The following is a 21,978-nucleotide window of genomic DNA, read 5'->3' as shown; positions in this document are numbered from 1 at the left end:
GGCAATTTAGTGAGATTCTATTTCCAAATAAGAAATAAAATCAGGCTGAGGGTTACTTGCAGGTAGAATGCCTCTGGGTTTAATCTCCAATACCAAATAATATTAATAAGGCTAGGGAACTATCTTCTCTGTATGGGCTAAATTTGCTCCATCTGAAGGCAGTGAGAAGTAACATCTTTCAGATACAGTTACAAAAAGTAATATGGCGCCAGATGTGATGGCTGCGTGCTTGTAATCCCAGTACTTGAGAGGCTGAAGCAGAAGGATCACAGGTTCTTGGCCAGCCTCAACTAGTGAGGTCCTCCGCAACTTAGTGAGACCCTCTTTCAAAACATAGAATAAGCTGGGTGTGATGGCTCAAGTTTATAATCTAAGTACTTGGGAGGATGAAACAGAAGGATTTCAGGTTCCCAGCCAGCCATGGCTACTGAGGCTCTCCACAACTTAGTGTGACCCTGTTTTAAAATAAAGAATAAAAACTAGAACTAGGGGTATAGCTCAGAGGTAGAAAGTCGCTTGGTTCCATCCCCAGTTAAGGGGAGGAAAAAAAAATAACATGGCTTTAGCACACTACTGGTATTAACTAGTTAATTAATTAGTACTAGGGACTGAACCGAGGGATGTTCTACCTCTGAGCTACACCCCAGCCCCTTTCAATTTTCATTTCAAAACAGGTATCTAAGTTGCTGAGGGTCTCACTAAATTGCTGCTGCTGGCCTCAGAGCTACAATTATCCTGTTTCAGTCTCCCAAATACTGGAATTAAAAGCAGGCACCACCACACCTTAAAGATCACGAAGAGTGATTTAGTCAATACAAGATCAGTTGATTTCTTGGAGATCTCTAAGTGTGAAGAGAGTAGTCTTTTCAGTGATTTGGGGATTATCCACTTCAGGAATTCCCTCTCCCCAGATTTTTGTTTGATTTTGTTTTTCAGGTACTGGGGATTGAGCCCAGGGGCATTTTACCTCTAAACTACACGCCCAGCCCTATTTTTTATTCTTTATTTTGAAACAGGGTCTCACTAAGTTGCAGAGGCCTAAGTAGCTGAGGCTGGCTGCGAACCTCCTGTCTCAGCCTCCCAAGTACTGGGATTACAGTGTGCGCCACCATGCCTAGCTTTCTCCCCAGTTTTTTAAAAGTCACTAGACATTTAGTATGCTACTAACCAATAATCTGTTTCTAAAATATTTCCCGTCTAATCTTAGGCAAAGGCTGGAAAGTTCTGGTGTTAAGTACTGGTCTAGCACAGCATAAGCTAAACTACCCAAAAAAAGTCCTACTCAAAATTCTTTACTTCACCAGATTTAAATTAACTATAATCTGGACCACTGCAACCAATTTGTGTTTTAAGAGAGCTTAGATATGTTTGTTTGTATTAAATAAATAACACAATATTAACAATGTTTATCAATGCTAAATGTACTTTGTAGTCTCCAACTTTTCTGTAGTTATAATCAGATGTGAAATAGGAGAGAACTGTTTGTGGTAGTCACTCAGGGAATGACAGTTATTTTGTGTGTGACAGGACTTGAACAGTTTCTTCTAGCTGCAGCATTCAGATGAATGCTCCTTCCTACAAATCAGAATGAGCTGATAATAAACAAAAATGAGACATTTCACTGTGCCTGAAATCAAGTTAAACTTCTAGCCTCTATACCTCATACCTTTCACTACTCCAATTTCCTTTCACCTCCTATTCAGTGCTATGGCTCTCTCTCCTGGTTCCAAATGTATATATTATGTTCCCTCCTCTGTACCCCTACCACCCCTTACCAAGCTAAATTCCACTTAGCCTCCAGATCTAGCTGGATGCTTTCCCTGACCACCACCCATGTCACGAGCTAGGATTCAATAACATCTCTACTTCTCTTACTAGATATTTAAATTATTGTGTTATTTTTATTTACTTATGAGTATTCTCCTATTTGGTCTTATTTCTTGCTTTTTAATCCATGAGGGCAAAGAACTTTTCTCTAACTTAACCTCTGTCTAGAAAATTGCAAGCTCTTAAATGTTTCTTGACTAAATCCATCTTGCTTACTAGAAATGAGCAAGTCACAGGGAATACTTGGTAATATGCAAAATTCTCAATTTGTGGCTGGCAATTATGCTATGATAACTCCTAAAGCCCATGGAATTTTCCGAGTGGCAAGGATTATTCATAATATTATGTGACTCTTAGTGGGCTCCTAGAAAGCTTAAGGATGGGGGCTGGTTGCCAGAAGAATTAATCATGTTATTATAGAGAGTGGAACTTTATGACCCACTTCCAAGACTAGATGTACTAGGGACTAAGTTAACCACCAATGGCCAAGTATTTAATCAAGCACAACTGTATAAAAGAACCTAACCCAAGCTGGGTGTGGTGATGCACAGTTATAATCCCAGTACTTGGGAGGCTGAGACTAGAGGATCACATGTTTGTGGTCAGCCTCAGCTACTTAGTGAGGCCTTCTACAACTAAGTGAAACCCTATTTCAAAATAAGGAACTAAAGCCGGGCGTGGTGGGGCACACTTGTAATACCCACACTTGGGTGGCGGAGACAGGATTGTGCAAGTTTGAAGCCAGCCTCTCTGGCTTAAGAGACCCTGTTTAAAAAAAAAAAAAAAAAAAAAATAGGTCTGAGAGTGAAACCTTGGGGTAGAAGGGTTACCAGAAACCCCAGTACCACCACCACCACCAAAAAAAAAAAAAAGGAATAAAAAAAAAAATAGAGCTAGGGGTATAGCTCAGAGGTAGAATGACCTTTTTATATTTTACCTAGTTATGTTAATATTTTCTACAGCCAAAGTTTTAGCCAAATCTCCTCTTTGGGTCATTGTTTGTCTCTATGCTATATCTATTAAATTTTCCAACATCCTGGATTAAAATGACTGATTACAACTCAATCTTCATGTAATGACTAAGTTTCCCCTTCAAATAAAAGTTAATGTATTGGTAACTGAAATTTATACTGTGATTGCAATCAAACTATAAAGTGTTTAAAAAAAGTATTTTTAACTATCTGGAAAATTCACTTATATTAGGTACTTTATTTTTTAATAACATAAAGTTGAGTAGTATTAAATAAGTAATAAAAAGCCATGAAAGATAAAAAGAGCCTGCAGGTGGCTTAATTACCTTATAAGAGCTTAAAAAGTATCATGGGACTTATACCCCAAATATGGAAGTAACTTTTTGTTTTTGTTGTTGTTAAACTTTAATGGAGATTGAAACAGTGATGCTCTATCCTAAGCTATGTCTCAGACCATTTTATTTTTTATCTTCAGATAGAGTCTCAATAAGTTGCCAAGGCTGGCCTAAAACTTTTGATTTTCCTATCTCAGTCTCCCCAAATAGCTCTTGAAAGTCAACAATATGAAAACAAGCAACCCAATTTAAAAGTGGAGCAAAAGATCTAAACAGCCACCTCATCAAAGAAGATAGATGGCAGATAAGTACATAAACATATGCAAGGGTATATATAGATAATTCTGTATAGATCATTATACTACATTTGTAAATACAAATAGACTACACTGTAAAGATGAACCCTAATATAACATAAGGACTTTGGTTAATAATGTATCAAAACTGGCTCATCAATTTTATCAAATATACACATTAACAAATGTTAACAATATGAAAATAGGTTAAGGAGAATAAAAGAATATATGGGAACTCTCTATACTTTACCCCTCATTTTTTCTATAAATCTAAACTGTGCTTAAAAATAAAATCTGTATAAAGCCAGGCATGAAGGCACAAACATGTAATCCCAGCATTTAGGAGGATTAGACAGGAGGATCACGGTTCGAGGACAGCCTCAGCTACTACTTAATGAGGCCCTTTGCAACTCAGTAAGACCATTTTAAAATAAAGAATAAAAAATAGGGCTAGGGGTGTCACTCGGAGGTAGAATACCCCTGGGTTCCATCCCCAGGATGCAAACAAAATAAATAAATAAATAAATGAATGAATAAATAAAATAAAGTCTGTATGTACAAATAAGAACCATGTTAAAGGAAGAGGTTTGATCACTTCAAGAGGTTTGTCTTAGGGAATCAAAAACATTCAGGCAAAATCACGTAACAGCAAAAATAAAATGAAATTAAGAACAACCCATGCCAGCTGTCCTATCAGCCCATGTCTGATCAATGGACAATATATAACAGACCTCATAGTTTTTCTGAAGAATCTATTAGACAAAATCAAAAGGATAATGCAAAGTAACGCAGAGTAATTACAGATTTTAACCTATTCTTGGTGGCAATGCAAAATGATTCAGTCACTGTGGAAGACAGTTTGGTAGTTTCCTATAAAATAAAATGCAGCATTCAACACAACAATTATGCTTCTTAGTATGAGATAATGCAGAGTAATTACAGATTTTTATTAACAGTTCAATACACTATCATGCTGTATATTAAACCAAATCTATGTGGAATATTTCTAATTTACATGGAAACACATGGTTAGTAAACACAAAAGGAACATTTTCTTCATGCAAGAATCTATTGCCTAAAAAATTAACCACTGATACGTATATATCAAATAAATGAATAAATAAGTATGTTTATTTATTTATATTTTATAATACTGGGGGTGGAACCCAGGGGCCTTCTAACTCCAGGGTATACTCCCAGCCCTATTTTATTTTTTTTGGAAATAGGATCTCACTAAATTCCTGAGAGCCTCACTATACTGCTGAGGCTGACTTCAAACCTGTGAGCCTTCTGTCTCAGTCTCCCAAGTACTGGGATTGCAAGCATGCACTACCATGTCAGCAATCATTGATATTTAAAGATGACTGGCCCAAACTATAGTATTATAGTACTATAGCATGTTAGAAGAATAGGTTCCTTACTAATATTTTTCCCTATTTTGTTTAGTCTATATAGGAATTTTTTTTTTTTTTGGGGGGGGTGGTACTGGGGTGGAGCCCAGAGACTTTCTACCTCCGGGCTATACTCCCAGACCTATTTTATATTTTTTTATTTGTTTTTTTTCTTTTTTTAAAATTTTTTATTGGTGCACTGTATTCATACATCATAGTGGAACACAAAAAAAACTTTTGTAGACATACATGCACACATCGCCCAGTCAGCCCCCACCCGATCCCCACCCCATTCCCTCCCCATCCCTCCTTCCCATGCTTGGCCTAGTGGTTGACATCTAGTATTATAGCAATTTATCCAAAATAAAAAATGATAATCTCACATAACAGTTTCATTTGTCTGATACCAAGTTTTTGATAACTTAAAGATAACATTTCAATATTTCTTTTTGCTTTCTTTCTTACCAGAGAATATTTTTTTCTTTTTTTTTTAGGTGAAACTGTCACATATTTATATATTTATTTTTCAGAAAAAATCTATCCTAATATGGAATATGGACTCTAGATACCCAAAACGATCTCAAAAAAGAACAAACCTAGAAGATGTATATTTTCTGATTTCAAACCTTATAAAGCTACAATAATTGAAACAGTGTAGTACTCTTCTAAAGGCAGATATATAAACCATTGGAGTTAAATAAAAGCCTAAAGATACATTCTTCCATATATTGTCAAGTTATTTTTGACAAGGTTTCCACGAACATTTGGTGGTGGAAATAATAATCTTTTAACTAAATATTGTTGAAAAATAATAATTACATGAAAAAGAATAAAATTGGACCCTTACCTAATCCCATATACAAATATTAACTCAAAATAGATAAAAGACCTAAATATAAATCTTAAGACTATAAATTTTTAGAAGAAAATCTGGGTCATAAAATCTCACAGCATTGAAATTGGCAGTGATTTCTTGGATATGATTTCAATGGCACAGGCAACAGAAGGGTATACAAACTCCCTAACAAATAAAATATTGTATATCCAAAGACAATGTAAACAGAGTTAAAAGTTACTGATAGAGCCGGGCGTGGTGGCGCACACTTGTAATCCCTGCCCTTGGGAGGCAGAAACAGGAGGATCGCGCAGGTTCGAAGCCAGCCATGAGCGCAGGCTTAGGAGACCCTGTTTCCAAATAAAAATGTAAAAATAGGTCTGGGATTTTAGCCCGGAGGTAGAAGGGCTTCCAGGAACCCCAGTACCACCAAAAAAAAAAAAAAAAAAAAAAAAAAAAAGTTACTGATAGAATGGGATAAAATATTTCCAAATGCTATATCTGAAGGTATATTAATATTCCAACTAAAAAATCCTAAAAATTAGCAACAATAAAAGCAAACAATACAATTTAGAGATAGGTAGAAGACTAACATAAATAATGAATCTCCATAGATAACTAATCTTAGTTGTCTGTTGGATGGAAAATCTTGTTTCTCTGGTTCTGGTGTGTGTTACCTAATTCTTCTTTGTAGTTAATCTCTTTGAGTATTTTCTCTAGTGCTGGTTTTGAAGACATAAATTCCTTCGGTTTCTGTTTGTCATGGAAGCTTCTTATTTCCCCATCTAATTTGATAGAAAGTTTTGCTGGGTAGGAAATTTTGGGCTGGAAGTTGTTTTCTTTCAGAGTTTGGAATATGTTACTCCAAGCCCTTCTGGCTCTCATGACTTGGTTTGGGAAGTCTGGAGTGATTCTAATTGGTTTGCCTCTGAATGTCACTTGGCCCTTTGCTTTTGTTGCCTTTAAGATTCTCTGCTTGGCTTCCACATTGGTCATTTTGACAATTATGTGGCGTGGAGATCCTCTTCTCCGATCCTGTCTAAAGGGAGTTCTATAAGTTTCCTGGACCTGTGTATGGACCTCTTGCTCTATGTTTGGAAAATTTTCTGCTATTACTTCCTTGAAGAGATTGTTGATCCCTTTGGTTTCACCTTCTTTTCCCTCCTCTATTCCAATTATTCTTAGCTTAGCTCTCTTAAAATGGGCCCATATTTCTTCAGTGACAGACTCCTGCTGTCGGATATTTTTTTCTAGATTAGAAACTATGTGTTCATTTTTGGAATGATCATCTTCTAAGAGTGAGATTCTATTCTCCACGTGGTCTAATCGGTTGTTTGTACTTTGAATTGAGGACTTCATTAATTGCATCCTTTATCTCTCTTTGGCTCTCTCTGAATTCTTTTCGAAACACCTCTATTATTTCTGCAGCTATTTTCCTGATTTGATCTTCTAGAAATCTCTGAATTTCTATTTTATCGAATTCTGATGTTGTGGGGTTGTGGGCATTCATTGCTCCATTGTTATTCCTCTTTCCCATGATTTTGGAAGTTTGTGCCTTCTCTGGGTTCTTCCCTTGGGTCACTACGACTTCACTTAAGGTGCTCTGGATCTCGAGTCTGTGGTATCTCAGACCCCACTACTCCTTTACTGGGTTGTATCGCAGAGTCTCAGACCCACGGAGTCGATAGAGGCTGCTTTAGACTATAGGGGGTGCCAGGTTGCGCGTTCTCCTATGGTGTGATATCTCTGCCACCGCCACTCCCCTACTGGGTCAAGTCCCTGGGAGTCAGTACTGGGATTTCTCCTCCAGGGCCCGCAATTTGACTCACTGTTGTTGAGTATGCAGATGGAGCTGTAGTGGACTCGGTGAATTCGCTGCTGCCGCCACTGGTGGCAATATGGCGCCGCTGCCACACCCTCAGCCTTGAAGCTGGCATATTTCTTCTCTGGTTTTGAGCTCCGCTCTGAGTCCCTCAGATCGCTGTCCGCCGCTTCTCTCTGGAGCCTGGTGGGCTGTTGAGTGCGTTGGTCTGTAGCCGTAGTTGTCCAGTGAATTCACCGCTGCCGCCGGCAGTAAGACGCTGCTGCTACGTCCTCGGCTGTGAGGCCGGCGTATCTCTCTGTGGCTCTGGGCTCTGTTCTGAGTCCCCCTCCTCTCTGGGGCTGGTGATTTTTTTGTTTCTCTGGTGATGGTGTTTTCTGGCTATGAAAGGCGCTGATTTTGTGGTAACAGAGATTGGTTGTTAGCAGGGCTCTTAAGTCCTGCTTTTCTCGGTCGCCATCTTCCCTGAAGTCTATATTTTTTTATTTGGAAACAGGGTCTCACTAAGTTGCTGAGAGCCTCACTAAGTAGCTGAGGCTTGCTTCCAACCTGTGTGATCCTCCTGTCTCAGCCTCCCAAGCACGGGAATTACAAGTGTGTGCCACCACGCCCAGCTTAATCTATACAGGAATTTTAAAAATAAGTATGTGAAGCCTTTTATAAACAGGGCAAAGACTCCTTAGTTCACCACAACCTACATTCAAACACTGATATTTACCTGAATGATCTCTGAAGGCATTTCAGTGTGTGACTCCTAAAGTATAGTATTCTTGAAAATCACATGCTCTTAAGATTGAGTAATCTTTAAGCGCAGCAAAGCAGTAACCTGGGAATTGAGTGGCCAGTCTTTAAGAGCCATATTTCAGAGCTTCAAATGTAGCCTTTCTAACATGGGATACGTTCTGTCAGCCACTCAATTGTCAATCATACCAAACAAGCAAAGACTGAATAGTAAATCTCCTACAGGAAGGGACTATTTAAATCAGTCACTCATTCAGTGAATATTAACTGAGGACTTCTATGTTAAGCATTGAGAATACAACCTCAAACAAAATTTAAATATTTCTGTCCTCATAGTGATTATTCTTATATGCTTATATGGCTACCATCCCACTTCTACTAGGCCAAACATTCTGATTTTGAATATGTAGCAAGGGCAGGCTAAAGACTAGGTTTATATTATAAAATTAATTCACAAAAGTCCCCCCCCCCCCGGTCTGGGGATGAAACCCAGGGGCATCCAACCTCCGAGCTACACCCCCTGCCTTATTTTTATTCTTTATTTTGAAACCAGGTCTCACTGAGTTGCAGAGGGCCTCACTAAGTAGCTGAGGCTGTTCGCGAACCACGATCCACAGGTCTCAGCCTTCTGAATGCTGGGATTACAAGTGTGCGCCACCACGCCCGGCTTACAAAAGTTTTAAGACTGCTAGACAGTTATTAGTTCTTACCTGGTCCTGTGTTGATAATAACGTAAACAGAGTTTCCAATGCTGCTCTTCGAACTGATGATATAGTGTGATGCAAAAAAGGCCAGACACGTGGAACTAAAACTGTGAGTGACTGCTGAATACTAATAAAGAAGACACAAATTAATCTTACTCATTCTTAGCTGAGACTCCATAGATACATTATCTAAATATCATTCTCATGTGGACTTAGTGATGCTGACATCCAGTGTCTTTCTGATGATTCTCTATTTTCATATGAACATTCACTTAACACCTCACTCAAAAATGTTAATATAGCACCAGAAGAAGAGAAACATAGCCATAAAGGAATCTAACATTAGGTTTTTCTGTGGCACTAATGCCATTAATACCTGTACCAAGTTAGAAATTTCTAATATAACTGCATTTTTTTTTTTTAATGGTACAAGGGGTGGAACCCAGAGACTTTCTACCTCCGGGCGATACTCCCAGACCTATTTTATATTTTATTTGGAAACAGGGTCTCGCTAAGTTGCTGAGAGCCTAAGTAGCTGAGGCTGGCTTCAAACCTGTACGATCCTCCTGCCTCAGCCTCCCAAGCACTGGGATTAAAAGTGTGCCACAACCACGCCTGGCATATAACTGCATCCTTGACTGTTCTTTTTCAGAAAAACAGGAAGTGTATCTTAGCTACAAAATTAGATTTGCCAATCATAATTCCATCCCATAGCTAAACCCAGGGGACAAATGTACACCATTTCCATTTCTCTATGAGACCATCTCTGCCACGTATCAAATGAGCAAGAGATGCTATGGTGTAGCTTTGACATATGTTATACTGGTTTAGCATTACAAGGTTAGGAAGACTCAAATTTCTTTCTTCTCACAGATTAGATTTTAAAGCAAGCAAAGTCAAGTGTAGATTGACTTGAGCCACAGGATTTCTGCACATTCATGAGTCATTTGTAAAAGTTACCCAGAATTGGGAAATGATTCATAAGTAGCATTTGAAATTAATACCTCTGTAAAAATAGCATGAACAAAAAATAGGCCAGTATTATATGTCTGTCTTATGTACTTCTCCTTGGGATGCCTATTCTTAAAGATTATTCTCATTACTAGCAAGTTTATAAGAACATTACTTCTTATAATTCTTAACATATTTAGTAAATTCATTTATAAAATTCTAATTTACATACATGCACACACAACATAAGAGACTCAGAATACATGAAAGCATTATAACAAGGTCATGTTAATAGTACAACTGTTCATGCTCCAAATGATATGCTGAGTTTCCTCTTACATAAGCTGGAAAGTATCTGCCAACTATTATAACATGTGAAAAAAATTGCCTAATAAGGCAAATTTTAAAAGAGACAAAAAGCATGAAAAACTACATTATCAATGAATTTCCAGAATTTCATCATATTGTTTTATGTTCTTAAGTTATCTTGTTTTTCTGACAACATCCACTAAGGTACACAGGACAAATCCATTTCACCGTTTTTTTTTAAACAAACATTTTAATGGAGCATGAGTTCATTCCTTTATAATTGTGTATGGCTGTGTTTGTGCTACAATGACAGAGTGGGATAGTCTTAACAGAGACTGATTCATAAATAAAAAAATATTCAATATTTGGGTCTTCACAGAAAAAGTTTAGTAACCCATGATTTAGAGTAATTTAAAACCCCAGCATTTTGCAGCTTATAAAGTTTTCATAAATAAACTCACTTAATTTTATCACTTTCATTATGAAAGTGGTATAATACTACTTCATTTTATTTGTTTTTATTGTTTTAATAGACACTTATTTAGCTATTATTACTTGTATGCTATGCTACTAGACTAAATTTAGCCTTAAAGAACTACTAGTAAGTTAATACTATTTGGAGCATTTTACATGTCTATCATACGTCTATGATTTTTACTAGAAATACTCAGAAGTATTTTTAAATGAACTTTCTTTTCTTGTGGTTCTGGGGATTGAGACACTGTATGAAAAATAAATAAATAAAATTGAGCTGAGAGTGTAGCTCAGGGGTAGAATGCCCCTGGGTTCAATCCAGTACCACAAGAAATAATGTTTCTTCTAAGGCTACTAAGAGAAATAATAATATCCAGAAAGCAGTCTCTTTTGGGGGAAGGGGTCAACTGGGATTGAACCTAGGACATTCTATCTCTGAGCTATACCCCCAAACCTATTTTAATTTTCACTTTGAAACAAGGTCTTATTAAATTGCTGAGACTGGCCTTGAATCTGCAATTCTCCTGTCTCAGCCTTCCACTTATTTTGAAACAGGGTCTCACTACGTTGCTGACGTTTGCCTCAAATTTGCATCCTCCTGTCTCAGCCTCCCAAGTATGGGATTATGGGTGTGCACACCATGCCTGGCTGCTAGGAACACTTTAAATTTTTGCTATATGTTTTTGGTTTCACCCAATTGCTGCCTTTGAGCATTACATAACATGATTATGTAAGTTCTTTCTGATAAGAAATTACTGAAATCAAGAAGAATCAAGAAAATAAACATTACAAAGAAAATGTTCACAGAAGGGCAAGTTTCAGGAAATATAAAAGTTCATGTTCAATTATAATTCTATCAACTAAATGCCATTAAATAAGACTAAATGTCTACATTGTGGTGCCAAAGCTGAAAATAATTTATAATAATTATGGCTTTTTTTTTTTTTTGCAGTTCTAGGGATTGAACCCAGTCACATTCTACCTCTGAACTACACCCCCTGTCCTATATTTTATTTTTTATTCTGAAACAAGGTCTCACAAAAGTTGTGAAGGGCCTAAGTAGCTGAGGCTGGCCTCAAACCTACGATCCTCCTGTCTCAGCCTCCCAAGTATTTGAATTATAAGCATGTGCCACCACACTCAGCGAATATTTATGTTTTTAAAGTGATCTACTTCAGGATGTATAAGATAATAAATTTTCTTTCTTTTTTTATTTTTTGGTGGTACTGGGGTTCCTGGAAGCCCTTCTACCTTTGGGCTACACTCCCAGACCTATTTTATACTTTTTATTTTAGAAACAGGGTCTCTTAAGCCAGCGCGGCTGGCTTCGAACCTGCGCGATCCTCCTGTCTCCGCCTCCCAAGCGCAGGGATTACAAGCGTGCACCACCACGCCCGGCAAGATAATAAATTTTATAACCAAAGTAACCCAAGAGGGGGAAATGAAAAATTTTTTTGTGGTGGTAGGGACTAAAAGCAAGGCCTTGTGCATACTAAGTATACACTATACCACTAAGCTATACTTCCAACTACAAAAATAACCTTTCCTGCCCCAAGTATGCTGGTGACTAGAATAAAAAAGAAAAAACCCTCATAAAAATAGTGGTCTTTGGCATCCGCCAACTTACAGTACTATTCTTAATATTGTGTGCTTTAAGGGTTAATTATCTGAAAAGGCAACTAAAGGTTTACTTTATACCAATAATTATAAATAATTACCTGCATTGTTGGACCTGAGGATAAGTTAACAAGGATGAAAGAAGAGTCATAATACTATTTGTTGAAGCTGTTAGGTCATCTAATTCCAAGAGAGCGTCCCACAATGTATTTATAATGAAGGGTACCTATAAAATAAATTTTCAAATTAACAATTTTACACAAAAATTTATAAGCCCTGCCAAACTATATCCCAAGGGTCATTACTAGGTCAATTAAAATAATTCCAATGATCTTGGATAATGGCAGTTTCAAACAAAGTTAAAGAAGAGATATTATTTGCCATTTATAATTCTCTTCCTAGGCAAGGAAGGGTTGCCTTGAGATGCTGAGACAGAAGATTTGCAGGTTCAAGGATAGTCTCAGTAATTTAGCAAGGCCCTAAGCAACTTAGTGAGATCCTGTTTCAAAATATAAAATAAAGCCACGTGTGGTGGTTCACACTTGCAATCCCAGTATTTGGGAGGCTGAGACAGGAGGATCACAGTTCCACTGCCACCCTCAGTAATTTAATGAGGCCCTATTTCAAAATAAAGAATAAAATATGGTGGGTGTAGAGCTTAGAGGTAGAATGTCTCTGGGTTCACCCAGCACTACAAAAATACATTAATGAATAATACACACACACACACACACACACACACATATATATATATATATATATGAGGTAGGGATATAGCTCAGAGGTAAAACACCCCTGGGTTTGATTCTGGGGGGGAAAAAAATTCTGTGTTCTTCCTTTTTAGTGCATTCAACTCTACTTTGGCAATTCTCTTCCTAACCAGATTCATACTGGGGGAAAAATTGAGAAACTAGAATAGCCAATTTCCTATTCTATGTAAAATACTAAACTTTGAAAATAATACTGTTTAGAGACACAAGAGGCAACCCTGTACATAAGTCAATTTTAGTCCATTTAGAATGGTCCTAGTCATCATGAAAAGACAAATTTAGATTTTCAGCTCGTAAACTAATGTTGGCTGGATTTGATGACCAGCTGGGTGTGGTAGCACAGGCCTGTAATCCCAGTACACAGAAGGCCAAGACAGAAGGATCATAGGTTTGAGGACAGCCTCAGCAAGTTGTGAGACTCTCAGCAATCTAGTAAGACCCTATTTCAAATAAACATAAAATAGGACTGAGAGAGTAGCTTGGAGGTAGAATACCTCTGAGTTCAATCCCCAGTACACTCAAAAAAAAAAAAAAAAAAAAATTTAAAAGACCAGATTAAAAATCTAAAAGCTAAAATCAAAACAAAACTTGCCTATCTCTAAGAGTTAAAAAAAAAAAAAGACAAAATGGATGCTTTCTTTTTAAAGACTTATGTACATGAAGGAAAGTAGATGGCAGAAACAATTCATTCTTCTTAAGGACACTATATATTAAAGACTGCATACATCAGACAAAGACAACTGTGGTCTTTTTAAAATTTTTTTCAGTACTGGGAATAGAACCCAAGGGGCATTCTACCTCTGAGCTATGCCCCAGCCCTATTTTTTATTCTTTATTTTGAAACAGAGTCTCACTGAGTTGCAAAGGGCCTCACTAGGTAGCTGAGGCTGGCTAACAACTTGGATCCGCCTGTCTCAGCCTCCCAAATGCTGGGATTGCGAGCGTGCGCTTCCATGCCTGGCTTGACAAATGTCTTTTTAAAGAAAACTGAGGATGAAGAAAAAAAACTTTCCTCAATGCTTTTCTAATTTTCCACATCCCAAATGTAAACATGCTCTCCAAAAAAGAAGCATTAAAAGTTTTAGTTTACCTTTTGCGTCTGAAGATAAACAAGGCTTTCCACTACAGGCACCAATGATGCTGCAGCAACAGCTCTGACATCATCATCAAGGTCCTGGAGTCCTTCAATTATTCTAGTTAAAACTTTGGGCAATAAAGTATTAATTACATCCTGTAAAATAGTACAATGAAACAAATTAATTTCCTATAACTACTATTAAACATTTTATTAATTTTGCCATATGAAATCATGAAGACTAATATCTATAATTTTAAAACAATCACCTAAACAAAAAAGAAAATAACATCAATAGAAGCCTACATAAATAATCCCATAATATCATCAAGTATCTTGTTACCAGATGTGACTTAAACATTAATTAGAACATGTTTCCTAAGATTACAAATTCTGTGTGGATACCCCCTTTCCTGCACACATGCCCCTAGACTAAAATCTTAGCTTCCATTCTTATTCAAAGTCAGTTTCCAGTCTTATTCAATGTCACTGACAACTATAGGGGGTCTTAAAAGAAGGAAAGAAAAGCCTTGTCTTCTTGCTTCTCAGAATTCCAACCTAATCTCTCTCCATTTTCCCCAGTAGGTCACAGTCAAAGGCTATTCCTATGACCATACCTTAGGAATCTTACTGAGAATTGGTCTTTCTATAAAATAAAGGTAGCTTTTCAAACACTAGTAAGGCATTTCCCATTTGTAGGTAATACCGCTTTTCTCTAAATAGACTAAAGAGTACAACACAAAAAAGGTTTTGTTTGTGGAGGAGATGGGTGAGGATAAAGAACTAAAAGTGCCAGGAAAAAACAAGAAAAGAAGCAGAGAGGGAAAAGAGGCAAAGAACACATCGGTCTATAAGCAGAAATCACAAAGGAATGTTTTGTTGCTTACAGTTATTTTTTTTTCTTTTCTTTTCTTTCTTTTTTTTTTTTTTTTTTGGTGGTACTGGGGTTCCTGGAAACCCTTCTACTTCCGTCTACACTCCCAGTACCTATTTTTATGCTTTTTTATTTGGAAACAGGGTCTCCTAAGCCAGAGCCGCTGGCTTCAAACCTGCGCGATCCTCCTGTCTCTGCTCCCAAGCGCGGGGATTACAAACATGCGCCACTACGCCCGGCTAATTTTTTTTTTTAAAAGAAAACCTTTGAGAACTTCAAAAAGTTATGAGCTTCCCTCCAGGGATAGGAAGGCAGGTTCTATCTTATTATGAAGTAAGCAAGAGGAGAGAGGAAAAGCTGGTTCAAAGCATTAAGTAGTCATAACGGAAAGTGAAATAGGCCAATCCCTAAGGCTCTAACAATACTGTCTCCATCAAATATTCAGGGAAGTTAAACTGATAAGAAAAGGTTCAAAGCTGGACATGGTGGCACACACTTGTAATTACAGTACTTGGGAGGCTGAGATAGGAGGATTGCATGTTTCAGGCCAACCTCAGCAACCTCGTAAGGACTGCCACAATTCAGTAAGACCCTGCTTCAAAAGAAAAAATAAAATAGGGCTGGGGGTGTAGCTGAGAGGTAAAGGTTCTGTAATGGTCTTGCTCTAGCTCCTCTCTTACATTCTCCCCTTTAGTTCCACACCTCTTCTTTTCCCCCAACACACACATTCTATTGGCACCATTCTTCCCAGGGTAAAAGCTATTGCTTGTACAAGTCCCTAATTTTGTCACTACATCTAGTGGGAAGTAAAAAGAAGGGAAAGGAGATGATTTACTGGCAACTCATACTGAAATTCTGAACCACTTTCCACACACAAAAAGTTATAGACAAGCCGGGCGTGGTGGTGCACACTTGTAACCCCAGCATTTGGGAGGCTGAGACAGAAGGATTGTGGTTCATGGATGGCCTCAGCTACTTAGTGAGGCCCCCTGCAACTTAGTGAGACCCTGTTTCAAAGTAAAGAATAAAAATAGGACAGGGGGTGTAGCTTGGAGGTCAAATGCCCCCTGGGTTCCATCCCCAAACCCGCCAAAAAAAAAAAAAAAGTTATACATGTAAATAATATATAGCACTGTTAGGTTAGAAGACTTCAGATATATTATAAATGAACTTTTGTGGGCCCATCTAGAAACTTAATTCCTAGCCATAACATCAGAAACAGTATGCCAAAGTTTTCAATAACTTACTAAGAGAACACAAATGTTCATAGGTAGTTGATTACGGGCATGAGTATATTTTCATTCTAGATGAGGCACAACAGTACAATAAACACTGGACTATATAACATGCTACCTAATTTCTACTTTTGGCGCTAACCTTAACTAGTTTTGTGACCTTGGGCAAGGCATCTAACTTTTCAGAATTTGTTTCCCATTATGAAAATAATAAAACTACCCGTATTATCTTTTTTTTTTTTTTTTAACAAGTCTGGGGATGGAACCCAGGGGCATTAGACCTCCGAGCTACATCCCCTGCCCTATTATTTTTTATTCTTTATTTTGAAACAGAGTCTCACTAAGTTGTGAAAAGCCTCACTAAGTAGCTGGGGCTGTCCGCAAACCACAATCCTCTGGTCTCAGCCTCCTGAATGCTAGGATTACAAGTGTGCGCTATCATGCCCAGCTCCGTATTGACTTTTTTATAAGCCAATATAAAATGTTTTTTTATAACAAAGATATAACACTAATGATGTGAAAAGTATGTGATTGTATCGGTTGCTTACTTTTAACTTACTATAAGTTTTCTCATATAGGTCTATTTTAATGTGTGTATCCTGCATAACTTGGCACAGAGCCTTATAGACCTGAGAGCATGTATTCAAATATTTAAATAAGTTAAGTCAAATTGTGAAATGCGCTGGGCATGGTGGCGCACACTTGTAATCCGAGCATTCAGGAGGCTGAGACAGGAGGATCGTGGTTCATGGACAGCCTCAGCTACTTAGTGAGGCCCTCGGCAACTTAGTGAGACCCTGTTTCAAAATAAAGAATAAAAAATAGGGGAAGGGGTATAGCTTGGAGGTCGAATGTCCCTGGGTTCCATCCCCAGACCTGGAAAAAAAATGTGAAATGTACTGAGTTAATTTCAGTAATCGACTAAAGAAGAAAAACACTCCTAACCTTAAAGAGCCCAAGAGTGTAACTAATTATCTTATTCCTACTTAAATTCTTTTTTTAAAATTTTACTGGTGCATTATAACCACACATCATGATGAAGTTCAGAGTGGTAGAGGCAACATGCACACGGCACTTGGTGAGCATTCCCATAGTTCCCACCCTGCTCCCTCTCCTCCCCCACCTCCCTGTGCACTGACACAACAAATGCTGTGAGGATGTGGAAAAGTGGAAACTCTACTACACTGCTGGTGGGACTGCAAGTTAGTACAACCACTTTGGGAAATTGTATGGAGGATCCTAAGAAGAATAGGAATGAACTTACCATATGATCCAGCAATACCATTTCTACCACTTTGGTACAATGGAAACCAAACTACCTAACAAATGCATGTATATCTATGTTCATAGCTGCACAATCCACAAATGCTAAACTATGAAAGCAGCCAAGATGTCTATCAACAGATGAATGAATTACAAAACTATGGAATATGTACACAATGGAATTTTACTCAGCCCTAAAGAAAAACACAATTACATCATTTACAGGGAAATGGATGGAACTGGAGAACATCATGCTAAGTGAAATTAGTCAGTTAGGAAAATAAGAAACTGGATGCTTTCCCTAATATGTGAAAGGTAGGGAGAAAATGGGTCATAGGAGGAACTCTAGACAAAAAGGGGGTTACTATAGATGAGCAAATAAGGCGACCTAAGGGGACGGGAGGAGGAAGAGGAAAATTCTCCAATGTTCATGATGTACATTAACAAACATATCAAAGTCAATCACTAAGCCAAACATGAGAAGGGAGGGGGTGGGAATGGGGAGAGAATTGGGTAAGGGCTAATTGGGTGATATGTGCATGAATGCCTCCACCAGCTTGTACTCCATTAAGATGTATGACTACAATGCACCAATAAAAAGTTAAAGAAAGGCCGGGTGTGGTAGTGCACACTTGTAATCCCCGCGTTTGGCAGGCGGAGACAGGAGGATCACACAGGTTCGAAGCCAGCCTCAGCAACTTAGTGAAGCTCTCAGCAACTTAGTGAGACCCTGTTTCCAAATAAAGTATATAAAAAAAAGGTCTGAGAGTATAGCCCGGATGTACAAAGCCTCTGGGTTCCACCCCCAGTACCACCCAAAAAAAAAAAAAAAGTTAAAAAAAAAAACTGGCACTGACAAAGTTGTGTATGTACATCATGTCTATTGAAGTATTTCTCTCCTCAAGTATTCCTCCCCTCTCCCACTTACCTCAATTACCCTAACTCCACTAAAGTTTCTCCTCCTGGAGTCTGGCTGGAGTCTCTCCTGTTTCCCAATCTCTCCTTAGCTCCCACATGAGGGAAAACATCTGACCTTTCACTTTTTGTGACAGACTATTATCAGTACTAATATTCTCCAATTCCATCTATTTCCCTGAAAATAATTTTGTTCTTCTTTATGGCTGAGTAGAATTTGATTGTGTGTATACCCATAAGTCCATTCATCTGCTGGTGGACACCTAGGCTGATTCCATAGTCAGGCAATTATGAATTGTGATGCTATAAACATAGATATGTATATTTTATAATTCTTATGAGCACCATCTATCTCTAAAACACAATCACAAGAAAACAAATCTTAAAGGTTTGGCTTATCTGTAATACTAAGACTCTAGGGCCATTTCTTAAAACTAATGAAAATAAACTATAAGGGGAAAACACCCTGCCACATACACTTCAAAAACCAAAGTATTTACCTGGCGAACTGCCAAAGCATATTTTATTCCCAACAGACCACCATGTCTAACTTCCCACTGTTCTTGTGTAAGTAATTTTAGCAGCACATCCACAGTCTTGTGAACTCCTGTTTCATTCATGTGTTTTAAAACCACACCTAATGTCTGAGCACAGGTTTCACGAACTGGTGCTACAACCTACAGATGGGAAAAAAAGAAAAGTCACATTTGTAAAAAAAACTTATTTTGTAGAACTTGAAACCTGATTGGGCAAAGCCTCATTTAGGTGATACTTACCTCATCAGAAACAAAATCTCCAAATCTGTCCAATGCAAAAACACAAAGGAGTCTAATAACTAAGTCTTCCAACCACTCCTGATGCTGCTGAATCATCTATTAAAACAAAACCACTTTTTAATAACAAGATTACACTTTGTACTTAGGTCTGAAATAACATCATAGGTACAAAATAAAAACTAAAATACTCAGACAGATTATTTAAGTAGAAGGAACAATAACCAAAAAATAAAAGACCCAACAACTACCTTTAAAATTAACTATTATCATCGATGATGATTAACTTGATTCAGATATACCATATCAAAATTTTTAAATTCATAGATTCTGTTACTTGCACTCCAAAAGAAATTACTTAAGGTTGCTCTGGTATCAAGTATACTTGTCACATTATAATCTATCTTACTGCCAGTATCTCTTGCTATACCAATCATGTTGCTCAACAACCTCTCTACTGACTTATTTATTCTATTTTCCAACTCTCTATACTCATTCCACCTCTGTCTATAGACTTATTGTTCTTACTTTTTTTTTAACCTTTTTTTTTTTTTTTTTTGCGGGCCTGGGGATGGAACCCAGAGGCATTCGACCCCCTGCCCAATTTTTTATTCTTTATTTTAAAACAGAGTCTTACTAGTTGCAGAGGGCCTCACTAAGTAACTGAGGCTGTCCATGAACAGTGATCCTCTGGTCTCAGCCTCCCAAATGCTGGGATTACAAGCGTGTGCCACCATGCCCAGCTTTTTCTTTTTTAACCATTTTATATCTCTTCCTCTCTTATTTACATCTTACTCCTACTTCACGATACATATTCTTGGTTGTTTCCATATATGGGAAAAAGAGGCCAACTACTAAAACCTGGAGATAATCATAGCATTAATACACCTACCTCTTCTAAAGTGCTATCTCCCATTTTACCACCACTTCTACCATGAGCTTTAAGAATTTCCCTAAGTCCAGTGCCTGCACCATGTCGAACCTAAGATGAAACAAGAAGCAAATGTCAACAGGTTAAATGTAAAAGAAACCAAGTTTAACTTTATTTACATTAAAAAAAGGGATACTGCATTGGTGGGGAAGGGGCAGTACTGGGGACTGAATCCAGGGGCATTCTATCTCGAAGCTACACCCCAGCCCTATTTTTTTTTTTAAACAAGTTCTAAGTTGATGAGAGTCTCACTACTTGTTAGGCCATCCTCGAATCTGCAATAATCCTGTCTCAGCCTCCCAAGGACTTGAATTACAAGTGTGCACCACAATGCTCGGATTCCTTTTTGTTTGTTTGTTTTTAATTTTTTAAAACAAGGTCTCAGTAAGTTGCTGAGGGTGGCTTCAAACCTGCAATCCTGTCTCAGTCTCCCAAGTACTGGGGCTATAGGTATGTGCCACCACACTCAACTGTATTTCTAAGAAACTAAACTGATGCCTTATAGAAATCAGTTTTATTTCAGCTATCTAAAAAGAATTACATGGGACTACCGGGAAGATGGCAACTGAGAAAAGCAGCGTTTACGAGTCACACTAACACTCGATCTCTATTGCCACAAAATCAGCACTTTTCATAGCCAGAAAACACCATCAGCAGAGAAATAAAAACCATAAATACAAGGGACAGAGAAACAGAAGACTAGAACAACCACCAGAGACCAGAAAAGAAACCAGTCTGCACTGAGGTGGCAGACGCCGCACCAGCGCCATCTTCCCTCACAGTACCAGGCTCCAAAGAAAGGTAAACAAGGATCTAAAGCGGGCAGCTGCGGATCATTTGGGTGTAATTCAGCAGTTTTGTTTTTTTTTTTTTTTTAGCACAAAGAACATCTAAAACTCCCAGTGGCCAAGCTCATCATCCACTCCAGGGACTCAGAACAGAGCTCAAAACCAGAAAAGAAATACACTAGCCTCACGGCCGAGGGCATGGCAACAGCGAGTTCACCATGCCTGCGACAGCTCCATATCAGCACACTCAACAACCGTAAGTGAAATTGCGGCCCCTACAGGAGAAATCCCGGCACTACACCCCCCAGGGACTTGTGCAGCTTTGATAATCTCCCTGGGTCTGAGATTTTTTTTTTTTTTTTTTGGTGGTACTGGGGGTGGAACCCAGAGGCTTTCTACCTCCAGGCTATACTCCCAGACCCCTTTGTATATTTTATTTGGAAACAGGGTCTCACTAAGTTGCCGAAAGCCTAAGTAGCTGAGGCTGGCTTCAAACCCGCGTGATCCTCCCGTCTCAGCCTCCCCGCGCCCGGCTGGGTCTGAGATTTTGCAGTCCAACCCAGTGAAGGAGTAGTGATGGCAAAGACACCACACCCTAGTTGCAGCTCCCTGTGGGAAAACACCCAGCCTGGTACCCCCACAGCCTCAATTAACTCCCTGGGCCTGAGACTTTGAGATAGAACCCAGTAAAGGAGTAGTGGTGACTGAGATTACCACAGACTCGAGATCCAGAGCACCCTAAGTGAAGTCATAGTGACTCAGGGAAGAACCCAGAGAAGAAACAAACTTCTGAAATCATGGGAAAGAGAAATAACAATTGAGGAATGAATGCCCACAAACTCATAACATCAAAACCTGATACCACAGAAATTCAGAGGTCTCCAGAAGATCAAATCAATAATATTACTGGAATTTTATTCAGACATTAAAAATAATTCAGTTACATCATTTTCAGGGAAATGGATGGAACTGGAGGACATTATGCTAAGTGAGATTAGTCAGTCACAAAAAATAAGAAATCAGATGCTTTCCCTAATGTGTGAAAGTTAAAGAGAAATGGGTCATAGGAGGAACTCTAGAT

General features: G+C 38.2%; 1 protein-coding gene across 1 annotated transcript in view; it reads right to left on the bottom strand.

Annotated features, from left to right (window-relative positions):
* Positions 1-21,978, bottom strand: part of BTAF1 (B-TFIID TATA-box binding protein associated factor 1) — a gene marked incomplete at both ends in the record, with an annotated part of 111,878 nt that overhangs the window by 53,641 nt on the left and 36,259 nt on the right. Inside the window, 6 exon segments of the mRNA XM_080695169.1 lie at positions 8,929-9,049; positions 12,375-12,499; positions 14,134-14,274; positions 18,906-19,082; positions 19,182-19,277; positions 20,071-20,160. Coding sequence (XP_080551295.1) covers positions 8,929-9,049; positions 12,375-12,499; positions 14,134-14,274; positions 18,906-19,082; positions 19,182-19,277; positions 20,071-20,160 — 750 coding nt within the window.

The sequence above is a fragment of the Muscardinus avellanarius genome, assembly GCF_963383645.1.
Source record: "Muscardinus avellanarius genome assembly, chromosome: 4".
NCBI classification, from domain to species: domain Eukaryota; kingdom Metazoa; phylum Chordata; class Mammalia; order Rodentia; family Gliridae; genus Muscardinus; species Muscardinus avellanarius.
Note: the sequence above shows the minus strand (reverse complement) of the source record. Positions and strands in the feature narration are given on the sequence as shown.